The sequence below is a fragment of the Dendrobium catenatum genome, unplaced genomic scaffold (genome assembly GCF_001605985.2).
Source record: "Dendrobium catenatum unplaced genomic scaffold, ASM160598v2 fragScaff_scaffold_1209, whole genome shotgun sequence".
Lineage (NCBI taxonomy): Eukaryota > Viridiplantae > Streptophyta > Magnoliopsida > Asparagales > Orchidaceae > Dendrobium > Dendrobium catenatum.
In genome coordinates this window covers 604,404-619,403 of record NW_021319671.1, presented here as the reverse complement: position 1 = coordinate 619,403, position 15,000 = coordinate 604,404, and the positions used below count along the sequence as shown (strand labels likewise).

General features: G+C 35.8%; 1 protein-coding gene across 5 annotated transcripts; it reads right to left on the bottom strand.

Moving 5' to 3' along the window:
* LOC110101577 (dr1-associated corepressor) lies at window positions 1-13,261 on the bottom strand. 5 transcript variants are annotated; one of them, XM_028699035.1, is made up of 7 exons: window positions 13,084-13,239; window positions 12,776-12,976; window positions 5,851-5,923; window positions 1,941-2,034; window positions 1,450-1,566; window positions 1,306-1,363; window positions 1-688 (listed from the first exon to the last, which is right to left on the bottom strand). In XM_028699035.1, the coding sequence occupies exons 3-7, from the start codon at window positions 5,903-5,905 to the stop codon at window positions 326-328; spliced, it is 687 nt and encodes a 228-aa protein (XP_028554868.1). In that variant the 5' UTR covers window positions 5,906-5,923; window positions 12,776-12,976; window positions 13,084-13,239; the 3' UTR covers window positions 1-325. The 5 variants fall into 5 exon arrangements, with proteins under 5 accessions (XP_028554868.1, XP_020685197.1, XP_020685196.1 ...); XM_020829538.2 differs by having other exon boundaries at window positions 12,847-12,976; XM_020829537.2 differs by lacking the exon at window positions 12,776-12,976 and having other exon boundaries at window positions 1,309-1,363; window positions 13,084-13,261.
* Window positions 13,262-15,000: the final 1,739 nt, after the last annotated feature.

Below are 15,000 nucleotides of genomic sequence, written 5' to 3'. Positions count from 1 at the left end.
TTACTCAAATCCCAATGAAGATTTTTTATTTCACCTGTCATTATCCTCTTAAGTGTGCAGCAGTGAAAGAAACATCTCAACATGAATGATTAGTTGGTTACAGACTAATAAGATCCCTGCCTTGTCACATTAAACTTATATACATCAACATTTCTCAATACATTTGAATTGAATTGAGGCAAGGGAAATAGGTAGAAGAAGAAGAAGACCAGAAAGAAAGAAACTTGAGACTGAACACTAGGTTAGGAAAGCTACTTGCACAAACTAATTACATCATATGAGCTTCATCAATGGCAAGAGAAGAACACAGAGTTCACCCATCATTTCAATCTTCATTATCGTAGTCTTCGTCCTCATCCAGATGCAAGTTTATGTTTGCAAGATTTGATGGCTCTATACCGAGTTTTACAACCTCGTCAGGTAAAGGCCAAGCAGAGTACTCTCCTGGGTTGGCCTCTGTGCTCAAAATGGAAGCAGGATTTGTGAAATCGGTAATATTATCTTTGGCCTTCTCTGTTGCGTCTGAATCAGTTATAGGATCTTCATGTTCTGGTGATAAGTCGATTTCGTCCTCATATTTCATGAGAGATGATTCTCTCTCAAGGTTCCTGTTTAATGGCGGTCGCCCTCTACTCCGTCCTCGGCCTCTCCCGCGCCCTCTGGGACTGATATTTGTGCTTGTCATTGCCTGTCATTATTAACATTTTTTGTCAGGTTAGCTGCAAATTTGAAGAGTTCCAACAGCATTCAATCTCTTTCATACATATAAATGCTGGTAATTTCGCAACTTGATAATAAGCAAAGAAAAAATAGTTGAAATAAGAGTAGGGAAGTCCAAGAGTTGGACCGATTGAAACTAACATAACAATATTTGATGCTGGGGTTAGCCTAAAAGATTTTGAGCCTTTATCATATCAGAAATTTCATAATATCAGATCTTCATGATTTAAGATTATCCCGTACAACAATAAATGCAAATATGTCATAAGATTATCTATTATTGGCCTCTAACAGAAATTATTAGGTGCGGATACCGGACAGAGAGAATCATCCGGATTTTTCTCTGCCAACAGTAAAAGCGTAGTTACTATAGCAGTTGCGCTTTTATTATAGATAGAGAGAAATCCGGATGATTATCTCAGTACGGTGTCCAAACCTAATAATTTCACCTATATTAGTCAGATACATGTTGATGCTACCGCAGATAGTACACTTTCCTGAATATAGACCAAGACCAGAGCAGGCAAATAGAATACGAGAAGATCTTAAATTTACCAAGGGAAACAAAGTTTTTGAGCAACTTACCACCTTGGCAAACCTTGACTCATCTGTCGTTGTATCCCCGTCATGTTCAATAGTTTTTCTGCCAGTTTTAAATATCTGATCAGTCGTGGATTCTTAAAATATATAAATGATCAATACAACTGCAAGCATAGTTTCTTAAGTTACCTTCTTCGGCATATTCCCTTTTCATCACCAAATGATTCTGTGCCACCAAGGTTCGGTACCTTGTTGACAACATCGGTTAAAAAATCGAATGCACCATACATCTTCACACATTGTTTTCTAATACTCAGAAAAAAAAGAAAATTACTTAAAATATCATAACTTAGAATTAGCAAGTTTAACAATATATGAAATAACAAGTTTATTCGAACAAAAGCAGAAAAAATTAAACTCTAGAAATATCAAAATATTAACATTAGCTGTTAGCGTCGCGTGATTTTCTCATTCACTCATTTCACCTAGAAGCTCATGTTTATCTTGTTTGTATTAAAGCTTACATATATATATGGAAATAACAAAATTAGTTAATTTTTAACTCAAAAAAAAAAAAATCCCATGAAAAACAAAAAATAGAACTCTACAGAACAACATTGACTTCTTTGAAAATTATTAAGCAGCATATATAACACCAATTACTACAAAATAAAACTTACAGGTGCAAAGAATTTAAAGTTTTTGCACCCCTTTGGAGAGTTACTTCATAAGTCCTGTCGCATAGGTCTTGAAGAAATAATTCGAGGGCTTTTGCTGCAAGCAGACAATTAATACAATAGGTAAGAAAAGAAGCAGCGGGGAACACAAACTAAAATTACAAATAAAAAAAAAAAAAAATCCCTATTCATCAAAACAACTACATATGCATGCTCACTGTTAGCATCATAGCCTTGTTAGAATGACATTATTTGTTTGACTATTTGCGATGGTAAAATATTTTCACAGGTGCATTTAACTTGTTTAAATAGAATACTTCATTGAATAGCATCATTTATCTAATCCTTAGCAAAGAGGACCTTTTTATAACTAAAAAACAAGATTGTTGATCATCTTAGTCTATATTACTGAAAATAAAATGAAATAAATCTCAAGAATTTTCTGCATTTCGATATGCCAAGTACAAAATATGAAATAAAACAATATACAGGTTATGATGTTGAAAACCTTATTTTCAATAATTTAATTTCACAAAAATTAGTAGCACGGGCACTATAAGTTGTCTAGTTCATCTAGTTTAATCAATGATTAAATATTCATAGAAAGTAATCAAATTTGATAACCAAGTCAGACTTAGGTCATAGAGCAACATCAATAATATTGATCTTTAATTGTGTGGGGAATGAACTTTTTCCACAGAAGAGGATATTAGTTTCTCTTTCTTTATATATATCAAGAGAATTTATCTGTGCATGTGAGAGAGAAACAGACGGAGAGATAGAGAGAAAGAAGGAAAATTGGATTTTGCTTTTCCTAAGAGGTCAATGTTCATTCTCCTCATATTAACTTTGTATTATCACCTTATACAATTTTCCAACTAATAATCTCATTATTGATTTTTATCAATGACTTGCAATTACATATGAATAGATTTTCATCAATTTTATAATAATTTTACTATTCATCAGACCTACCGTAACCAATCAAAACCATCAAATGCATAATAAATTAAATTTTTATGCTGATTATGTCATGCAACAAACCTCATTATTCTACTTGCTTGGTAAATGGTTAAATTTTTATGAAAACTAATGAAATTAGCGACGCAAATTAAAAGCTGTAGAGCACAATTAATTGTGTGATATTGAATTTGAGTACTATATAAAATAGAAGATAAAAAAATAACAATGAGAGGTGTATAGTCATTCTCCCTCATAAAAGGAGAAAAGTCTATTTATTTTTCTATATATATACATCAAGGTCGTGAAAATCGGACCGGACAACAAACCGGAAGAAATAGAGATTCAGGGTTGGGGTAGAACCAGATGATATAATAAATAATAATATTATTGAAATTTAATAACATTACAATAATAATAATCTTATCATTCCAAATATGAGAAAAAAACTAAATGAAATAAAAACTATAAAGCATAAAACTTACATAATTAAGTAAAAGAATTATTTGAAAATCTCATATAAGAGCAAAAAAATTTAATCTTATAATTATAAGAATTTACACTCATAATAACATGCTAATTTTTGTGTTATATGATTAAATATATTTTACATATAATTAAATATGCTAATTTTTATGCTACTAATTTATATTACATATTTAATATAACTTTAATTCTACCATAAGTTTATGTTAAAATATATTTAATATTTATTATAATTCATTTATTTATTAAATAAATTTATTTAATCTTAAATATAATAACATCATTTATTTAATTATTTAAAAAGTATGTCAATTGAACCGACAGTTCAACTCTAGTTCAACCGGTTCAATGTGGTTCTATGCAGAGACGGTTTTCAGACTGGATCGGACTAGACTTGTGGCCGGTTTGCGGTTGAACCGGTCGAACCAGCCGGTCTAGTCCAGTTTTTAAAACCTTGATATGAATCCTCTATGTTGATAAAATTATATTAATAAGCAGGCTTATGGAAAGAACTAACCCATAAAAAGGGTTTTAGCAATAAATTTTGAAGAAAAATGCGTGGAGAATCTAAAATACTCGATATGGAGGTGGCACGATAAGAACAATATAGTGTTATTTCAGAGGAGGTATATTCTTGGTCTATTCCAAGAAACACTAAGGCTCGGGTGTAAGTCCGCATAAACTCCAATGGATTAAACAAACAAAAAAGTTAAAATCACCATTCACATGCATGTTGATAAAGATAGGTATCAACGCTTTAAGGGCCACCTCTCTCTCATATATCTTGAAATATTGGCTTCTTTGCTAGTGTTATAAGAGAACAGACCCAGCTGAAAACCATATGAAAGCTATTAATTACATTCTTTAAGGTACCTTAAGATGTCGCTATGAGAAGGCATGTTATAAAGAAATAAATTCACATATATAAATCAGCCTGAAGATGCACCAAAAAATCACATCTGGTTGTTGTATTTATAGGGAGACCTAGTAGCATGCAAAAGTAAGAAACAATTTTTGGCTTTAAGAAGCAGTCCTAATTAAAGTTGAATACAAGACATCCACACGGGGAATTAGCAAACGATATGATTGAAAAGACTATTAGAATAATTAAATTATCAAGTGAAAAAACTTTAAAATTAGATAATAACAACCAAATTGACATAAGTAAAATACAAAAACATCCACCATGACTAAACTAAGCACATTGAAGTAGACGGATATTTCATCTCGGAAAAAAAAAAAGGCTAGCCTAACTAAATTATGTTCCAACAAACTCTCAAACTTCAACTATCCACAACAATTTTACCCAAAATCGATAATCTAATCAATAAGCTGGATATAATCAAAATATACAATCTATCATAAGGGGGCTTATCGAAATAATCATGAATATGTGGTCATCACCTTTTTATGTAAGAGAATCCATCAATTTGTGAAGAACCTTTCATCTATAGCAATCAAACAACAATGAACATCATCTAAAAATCCATGGACAGCAACCTTCCATCTACAACAATCCAATACTACACAGACAACAACTTTCTATTTTTTTCGTGTAAATAATTTAGATCCAGGAATGAAAGACTAGTTTTAAGTTTTTTTTTTTTTCTAAATAGTTATTTCTTCACCTATCTATGCACAACTTGTTATAATTCTTTTTTTTAATAGAATGAGGGAATAAAACACATTCATACCATCTCCCATTTTTTTTTATTTTTCTCCTTTCTCATTCTAATTTTCCAGAAGTAGAAAAATACACAACTAATTTGACTAGCCCCCACAAGGTTATTCCTCTGCAGCATCACAACATTGAAACCACAGTTTTAAGCACCTCATCTCCCACTGCAAGAGTATGGAAAACTTTCTTAAAACATAGAGTCAACATAAATTGCTCAAATCAGCTACGCAAAATTCTGACAAAAAACACAGTAATATTAAATGATACTTCTATGAATACTAACCAACGGATCAATTCATAACAGTTATTTGAACCTTTTCCTCATGAAAATGTAAAGCAACAATGCCCATGTGTTTTGTGCCATAAAAGGGTTCACCACTATATAGAGAAGAAACAATATGAGCTAAATTAACAGCAATAAACATTAAAGTTCTGTCATTTTAATTATCTGAAAAGCATAAATGAAAGCAATCTTAATTAAGTCATATTTAAGCTTAGTAAATTGCATGCTAGGTACTGTACAGTACAATTGTTGAATATGAACAAGATGAGCTTAAGCAATCAACACCACTTGTAAAAAATGTTATCCGAACAATAGCATAAAAAAGACAATATAAAACAAAAAAGACAACATAAAACAACTAATTCAAAAAATAAAAAAGAAAATAAAAAGTATTATTCAATATAGAAAAACATTATGCACATGTAATAACTGTTTTAAAAAAATGTCACAGTTCAGAAGCATGAAGCCTTTTACTTAGAAATATAGAAATTAATTTTGTAACTTACAAACTAAAAGAGGAACAGCTAACGCGATTTTGCCAATATCCTCATCTGCTTGCATTATCTTCTTTATTCGTGGCTGAGCATGAAAAACGCGAAATTAGTTTTAAACTCATTGACTAATAATCCCACGTCACATCAAAAATTAAAATTGTAATGATGTACAAAGTCAACACAAAAAAAAGTAGAGTATTGGGAACATATAGACACACATGTAACCGTGCATGAATATCGATGTAGAGCGCGCATCTCAAGGCAAATCAAGTGCTTAATTTTTTCTCATGTTACAGCAACAACAAACAAACCTTTATGGCTTTAACCCACTATGTTGATTCAGCTACATAAATCATTTTTCTCCATTCCATCTTACTAAGAGTTAAATTCTCGTTTAAATCTAATAAAAATACCATTTCTAATACCTTCTAATCTAGACTTTTTAGGTCTACCTCTACCTTTCTTAGTATAGACCAGATCCAATACATTTGCTCTCCTAACAATATCATCGGAAGTCCGAAATTTTATGTGACCAAACCATCTAAGGAAACTCTCTAATTTTTTTTCTCATGTTAGATTAAATAAAAACCAAATCAGCTTGTAACAATATGAAAACTCGTGTAAAAGATCTAGCTTATAAAAGTGAATTTATAGATGCCATAAGTCTCCTAAAAAAACAATCAAGAAGCCTTAAACTGAATGAACCAACCTAATCTAGGCCAAACCAACTAACCCAACTAAGATTATAGACTTCATCACATGCAACTCGTACAGCACAAAAGGAGGCAATGGGTGGCAGTGGCTTTAGTTGCACCAATTAATAGGTAAGCAAGACCTATGTTGTGGCCCTTGTCCATAAGACCAGCACCGCAACTTTCTCCCACATGTCCACAACATTCTATTGGACGTACATGACAGCTTTTGAGAGATTGATGAAGGCCATGAACACCATGCCGGTCTTGTATCTACTAAATTTTACTCATGTCTTCATAGTGGAGACAGATGCCTCAGGGTATGGATTGGGAGCAATACTCATGTAGAGCCATTGACCCATCGCCTACTTCAGCTAGGTGTTGAAAGCTAGAGTCAGGCTTAAGTCAGTCTATAAGAGGGAGTTGATGGCCATTGTGCTAGCCATCCAGAAGTGGCGACCCTAATTGTTGGATTAACATTTCATTGTCATGACAAACCAGCGGAGCCTGAAGTATTTGTTGGAGCAAAGGATGGTGACAAAGGAGTACCAGAGATGGTTGTCAAAGATATTGGGATATGATTTTAAAATCCAGTATAGATCGGGGATAGAGAATAAGGCAGCAAATACCTTGTCCAGATGTATGAGGGAGTTACAGACGATAACTGTGTCAATATCACTGATGCTGGAATGGGGGGCATTAAGGAGGAGAGTACACGGGCTAAGGAGCTTGGGAGAATTATGACAGATTTATTGAAAGATGGGAGTAGCTACCTGGGCTATTCTTTAGAAGGGGAAAGGCTTCTGCACCAAAGGAGATTTATGATACCTAGGACATCAGTCCATATTTCACACGTGCTCCAGGAGTTCCATGGGAGCGCTTTTGGGGGTCATTCAAAAGTGCATAAGACATACATGAGACTAGACTCATAATTTTACTGGAAAGGGATGCACAAAGATGTGGAGTTCGTAGCCAGATGTGAGATTGTCAGAGAAATAAGTACATGGTCATAGCTCTAGGAGGATTACTGCAACCCTTAGCTCTACCAGATCAGGTGTGAGAGGAGGTATCCATAGATTTCACTGATGGATTACCCCGATCGTAAGGATTCACAGTGATTTTAGTGGTAGTAGACAGACTGAACAAGTATGCTCATTACATTTTCCTACGACACCACTACACGACAGTGATAGTGGCATCAGCTTTCATCGGGGAGGTGGTCAGACTACATGGAAAACCAGAGTCTATAGTATACGATAGGGATAAGGTGTTCCTAAGTCACTTTTGAAGGGAGTTATTCAAGCTACAAGGGACAGTACTGAAGAGGAGCACCGCCTACCACCCGCAGACAGATGGGCAGACGGAGGTGGTCAATAGAAGCTTGGAGACATACCTACGATGCTTCGTGTTGGAGAAACCTCGACTGTGGGGCCAAGTGGTTAGCATGGGTAGAGTATTGATACAACACTTCATATCATTCGACCTCTCATATGAACCCATTCAAAGTGTTGTACGAACTTGATCCACCTTACCTGGTGCATTTTGGGCATAATAGCACCCCGGTTTCTTCAATAGAGGAGTATTTGGGCGAGAGGTATAGGGTGTTGGAAGAATTGAAGAAGCATCTGTTGAGGGCTCATAAGATTATGAAGAAACAGGCGAATGGGCACATGATGAACATTCAGTTTAAATTAGGGGATAGGGTGTTACTGAGGTTTCGACCTTACAGATAGAGGATGGTCGCTAATAGGAGAAATGAGAAGCTAACTCCAAGATATTTTGACCCTTATAAGATATTAGAGAAAATTGGAGCAATGACGTATCGTTTGAGGTTGCCCCTACCGCCACCATACATCTAATGTTTCATGTATCACAGTTGAGGAGAGTTGTAGGGGATCACACAGCGAGTTCAAAGTTTTCAGCAACATTGACTAAAGATTTGGAAGTGGTATTGGAACCCCTTGAGCTACAAGGGGTGCGCCAAGGAGAAGGAGGGATGAAGGAGGTGTTGATCAAGTGGAGGACCTTCCAGATAATGATGCTACATGGGTGCCTTACGACATGGTGCAACATTAATTCCAGTCTTTCCACCTTGAGGACAAAGTGGGTTTTTGGGAGCGGAGTGCTAATACACCTAGACCGGTCTCGTAGGGACCGGTCCAGCCCTTGGGCCGGCTCATCACATAGAGCAGGCGGAAGCCTGCGGTGCCGCAGGCTCCAAATCCCGCCCCCTTGGGGCTGGAGTCCACTGCCTAGGGAAGAGAGAAAGGGGGGTTGTTTAGTCCTTTTGGCTTATTTTTAGAAATGACCTTTCTTTATTAGATTTAAACGAGAATTTGACTTTTAATAGGACACAATGGAGAAAAAGGATTCATCTAGCCGACCCCACGTAGTGGGATAAAGGCTTGATGTTGTTGTTGTTGTTGTAGGTGTTTTGGTTTAGGTTTAGGGCATCTTGAATATTGCTGAATTTGCTGTTTGGTGATTGGCGTATTGGGCTCCAGCGGCATCTAGAGATTTTGTAGAGATAGATCCTCCTCTCGAAAAGATGATCACTTTTATCATGTTATTTTTCCTTCCGTTTCCATCGTTTCTAAAAGAGAACTACTGTTTTTTCTGATTTGGAGGGAGATTTTGGGTGACTTTTCGTTGTTTTCTTCCGATATTGATAAGTTTCATGAGAATTAGCGTTACCTATCACGATCATCTCTCATAGAACTTGTATTGTTATTGTCCCCAATAATAACTACATCATAATTGTTACCCATAAGACTTATGAAGCAGTTGTTTCCTACAAGACTTACATCACAACCCTCTCTTACAATAACTATGTCACCGTCTCCAGAAAAACTTGCATTGTAGCCGTCATTTAATAAACCTACATCGCAGCTATGTCCTTCAAAACTAAGCCTTTACCATCTCCCATAAACCTATGTCACAATCATCTTTTGAACTATCTTCCCACAACTTCTGCCACGGCCATCTCTTGTAATAATATTTCTAACATAGCTAACTTTCGAGTACACCAACCACTATCCTAAACCCAATCTGCAGACAGCTCTAACAAGCTATCATCATGCATTATAGTCAAGCCATCTTAATTCTAGGAGGAAAGGCAGAACCTTGTAACGCCCTTCACATTATTAAAAGCTATTTAACTAGGCAACACCTTGTGATTTTTCCCTTCTTGAATTTCCATAAAAAAAATCTTAATGAATCCAGTAGAAAGCAAATAAATAAATATCTACGCAATGCTCAAGCCGCTAAACAATTGTTTAGATAACCAATTTTTCATATAGCACTTTCAATAGATGGAACTTGGCCCCACGTTCACATTTATTTCATTCTGCAAGAAAGTATGAATACCCCTCAACTATTTCGAATGTCCCAACCACACCAAAATTTATAACCAGTATTTCTCTTTCTTTCTATTTAAGCAATACTAAGTTTTAGCTCCACAAAATATAGGATTATAATCCTGGTGGTATAGCTACATCTTTAAATGTTAAGACCCAAACTATTTCATAAAAAAAAATTTGGAAGCATTCCAGGTAGAATTACTATAGCGAAAATTTGATTACTTGTTACATATTTAAATACTATATAATGAGCTAATTTTTTTATTATATGATGTATTAAAATTGTGTTGCAACCATATATGAATAAATATACACTATATTTTTTACTAATTAGTCAATATTATTTAATCTTTTTATATATTTTTATATAAACAAAATAATTTAATTTTAAATTAAGTTTTAGTATATTCCATTTGAATTAAAACATATTTTTAGTTAAAATTTTAAGTGTTAAATGTGTTACATGCATATAATAGAATTATTTCATGTTTCTTAACATTTATAATAATTTTATATCTATGTATATTTATAAATCAAGGCTTCAGCCGTAGTATCAAGTATTATATCAAGCCTTAATCGAGCTTTCTATCTAGCATTAATCGAGCTTCTTAATGAGCTTGTTTACAAGTTTTATATGAAACTATTCATAATCATAAGTGAATCAAGCAACAGAATGTTCAAGATTGTTTGTTTAACAATCAAGTATTCATAAAAATGTTCAAGTTTGTTCATGGGTTTCCACATAAAATTTTGGTGCTCGACTGCTGTGTATTTCAAGTTGCTGCTGGATGCAGAACTTTGGCCTATCTTGGATTTCTCCCTCATTTTATATGCAAGTGGTTATGTGGATTAATAGCTAGGATAAAGATTGCAGATCTCTTGTTGTGTTTTGGCTCTCTCCACTTCAATTATCTTTCAAGTTAAGCTTCTTCATCTCATTCTTTTTCGTATGATTTTTTTGTTTGCTTTGTTGTGGAAGTCCCCCACAATGCTCGTGTTCAACAGTTTTAATGAATCACACTCTTTCTACCCCCATATACATCTTGTCACTAATGCCACCAAAATCAAACCTTAGCTCGAATTAGCCCACTCATCATCAAATCACTCACCTCCCCACTAAACTCTTTGATTGTTGGTCCAAGTAATCAAGCCACAGTCAAATCCTCTTCTAAGGTCAAACTTCATTAAACACTAAGCCTCACTTCCCAAAAGACCATTCATGTCCAAGACTAATTAATCCCACAACAAACCTAACTAAAAGTAAGATTTTCAAAGAAAAAAAAAAAAAGAGATTTGCTTATCTGATTGTTTACAATGCGTTGAATGCATGTTTCACTAAGGTCAGTCCAGATCCAAAATGCTTCATAAGCTTATTTCAGTATCCTATTCTATGTTTACAATCCTGCAGAAATTTATTCTTCTTCCTTCCCAGCTTTATGTGCAGGCATGCCGGCAGATAAAATGCTTCCTTTTACCTCTCAAGTGGTATGAGTACTTCTTCCCCCTCTTTAAGTCGTTTATATTTAAACTCTTGTAGAACTGCTACATTTATATTTGAAATGCAACAACTCAGCTTTTTTTATCCTCCTGTTTCCTCTCCCTTGCATCATTTATCTGTTCTCACTACTTATCAATGTCTAGATTTCAGTTTGGCCATTGCTCGACTGCTGTGCATTTCAGGCTAGCAGTCATTTCAGGCTATTGTTGGATGCAGAGCTTGGGGCCTTCCTCTTACCCCTGTTGCCGGCCGACTACGACCCCTCCAACCACTGTTGCCCGTCGACTACGATCCTTCCTACCACCATTGCCCACCGACTATTGGCCCTTCGACCACCGTTGCCTGACTACACTCTTTCCGACCATTGTCGTTCGATTGCGATCATTCCGACCATTATCACCCGCCGACTACAGTCCCTCCAACCACCATCATCTGCCGATTATGGTCCCTCCGACCACCGTCGCCCTACTGTGATCCTTCCGACCACTGTCGTCTGACTATGATCCTTCTGACCTTTGTCGCCCGTTGACTACGGTCCTTCCGACCACTGTCGCCTAACTACAATCCTTCCGACCTTTGTTATTCACTGATTATAGTCCCTCCGACATCTATCGTCAAAATACAGTCCTACCAATTCGATGAACAGGCTGACACTCTCTTGGGGGCATCTCTCATGTCATTGGATTATTCCATCCATTTAAAGTGCTCTTTATGATGTATATGTGCTATATTGAGCTGACGCATTTCCTCGATGAAGGACATCTTTTGTAATCAATTACAAATACTAATACATTCAGTAAAATTGGGCCAAGCCCCATGGTTTTTTCCCCTTTTCAGGAGGTTCCGCATAAAAATTCTGGTGTCTCTTATAAACACGACACCTCACTCGCTCTTATCTATGTGTTTGCTGGATTTTCGTACAAAGTCAAAACGCTAAACTCTATATCTCTATATTGTCGCGAATATTATATACTATCGCGAATATTCCACGATGCAACAGTTGGATTTTTTAAATATATGTGTTTTTTTTTTTTTTTGTAAGTTATTCTTATTTACTTTTTTAAATTTAATCTTCTTTTTTTTGTCCATTTATTTTATTTCGTAAAGCTAAACTTCTAATTTTAATTTATTTAATAGATTTTTTTATTCACCGCCTCTCTCGTATATCCTAGTTTCACCACGGCACAGTTCACACTTGCTTCTATCTGATAAACAAGCAAAATCTAATGGAAGAATATCCATCAAGCATACTGAACAACAAATCATGCAAAGCTACAAAGCAATCGAACTCAAAATTTCTTCGTACATTGAAATCGTCTAAATAATAGAATTAAAACCAACGAAAGTCATCAGCGACAAAAATTAGATCGAAGAGGAGATCTAATAACCAGATTCCTAACCAAAAACAGAGTAAAGTGCCATTAAAAAGACTGGAACCAGGGCACCAAAGCACATATACTCAGTTCAAGGTATCGACATAAGACGCCGAGGGATCTCGGAGGGGAAGTCGATTCCAAAACCACGGATCGTCCAATCCGAGCGCTTAAAGCCCCCAGCGGACTAGAGGTTTTCCACACATCCGCATACTTCTATTCAATAACACAAAATAACAGAATAAATACACAAGATGCCTTACTCCCTAATCGATCTCGCAGAAATCACAAATCAGAAAGACAGGATCGGAGAAACAACGTACCGCCGGGAATCGAGTTCCGAGTTTCTTCCTCATCTCCGTCGATAAGCTCCTCTCCCTCCGGTCCTCCGCCGCTCAATATCTTATCTCTCGACTCGCCGGCGGTTGCTTCGATCCGATCAAATTAGAGTTCAAACGCGAATCTCGGATGACGGAAGCAGAATTGGTCAATGCTTCTTTTCCCAAAATCTTTTACTTTTTTTTTTTTTTGCCCAAATTGCGACATCCCTTTTTTAAACAGTGACACGTGTATCGCATCTTGCCGTCCGACGAAGCGAGCCGGATCTCATAGATAACGTCAAAGAGCAAGCGTATCCCATTTCCGTTGTTATTTACACCGCAATATTGGATCGCAAAACCAGGCAAACGGTAAACGAGTTCCGTAGGGCTGATTCCTACCATTTAATTTTTTAAATGGCAATTTATGAGATTTATTTTTGAGGAAAATATTAGATATATATATATATATATTGTTTAAAATAATGTTTTTAAGATCTCATCACAAAAATTTTATATTAGATATTAACACATGGATATTTAGTATTATAACATCATGTCCTGTTTGTAGAGAGGAAAATAGTCGATCGAAGATAAAGACGATGATCTTCAAAAGTGGTTGCGCACTCAAGGGCATATAACTCAGCCTGGTTTTAACTCTTTATATGAAAATAAGTCATGTTTGGTATGGAAAAATATTTGAAATTATTTTTGTCATTGAAATTAGGCATGTTGTTTTCTATAATATTGTGGAATGAACGTCGTCGAAGGAGGTGTTGGACGGTATACCGGTTTGCGGGACGGCAAGGCGAGGTCCAACCTCATGACACTCCATGAGAACACCGGCCACGCAGGCCAGCGATGCAGCAACTCGTCAACCTGGATAGGATGGTGGGCTAACGACGGCACTCAACGAGACGTCATCACGTGACTCGACAATGCGAACGAAACGACATTTTTCTCGGGTTAGCCCAGGTTGAGTTCGGGCTTTCGGTCAACCCGAACCCGACCCATTTTTCCAAACGGGTCGAATCCAGGAATCCGAATCCGACCCATTTACGAAACAAGTTGACCATAACCCTAAATTTTCGTGTCAAGTTCGAGTTAGGTATTCGAGTCGTGTCAGATATTAACACCCCAAACTGGCAGCAAGTTGGCTGCTAGGTTGTTCTCATTTGAGAGATGACCAATGACCAAAAACTATAGTATAATATTATTTGTGTTGACATCAAGAATCATAGTTGGTTGATAATATGTAGTGGATTTATTGGTCATGAAATACATTGATATTGCAAGTAATGACTGGAAATGCATTTAGGAGTTATAAAGTTTTATTTTAATGAAAACGGAATAGCGAGTTGGGTTCAGGTCATTCAGCTCCTAGGGGTCGAGTTTGAGTTAGTCTTTTTGAGTTGTTTATTAAATGGTTCGAGTTAGGGGTGTCAATTTTAGACACGACACGAAACCCGACCCGAACCCGACCCGGAAAAATCCGGGTTCGGGTCAACCCAAACCCGAAACGGGTCGGGTTCGGGTTCATGCACCAGGCTCATGAGATTCAATACTATATTGCATTATTGCTATTTGCTATAATAACATCATGACTTACTATATAAACAAGGCGTACTCTTATACAAATTTTATTTAGCCATAGTAATTACAGCTTATAATTTAAGAAAATAAATTATAAATATTTTTCTTTTTATATTTATTATATAATTGTATAATTAAAAGGAAAAGGAGGCTGCTTTTTTTAATTTTTGTTAGGCTCCAAATTATAAAAAAATCCATCTAAAAATTAGGAACTTTTATTTGGTCCGGTGAACGTACGTAGAGCTACGTTCGGCCGACACTGAGATCGCGCCACGTAGCAGGCACAAAACGAGAAATATCAAGCAAATACCGAGCAATACCAACAATAAC

What these genes read in the sequence shown, in the direction of transcription:
- LOC110101577 (XM_020829536.2), bottom strand. Translation starts at nt 13,116, where the DNA reads ATGAGGAAGAAACTCGGAACTCGATTCCCGGCG. An exon ending in ACTTTAAATTCTTTGCACCT is followed by an intron (nt 1,567 to 1,940) that starts GTAAGTTTTATT and finishes TCTGAGTATTAG; the next exon opens with AAAACAATGTGTGAAGATGT. An exon ending in AGTCAAGGTTTGCCAAGGTG is followed by an intron (nt 689 to 1,305) that starts GTAAGTTGCTCA and finishes TAATAATGACAG; the next exon opens with GCAATGACAAGCACAAATAT.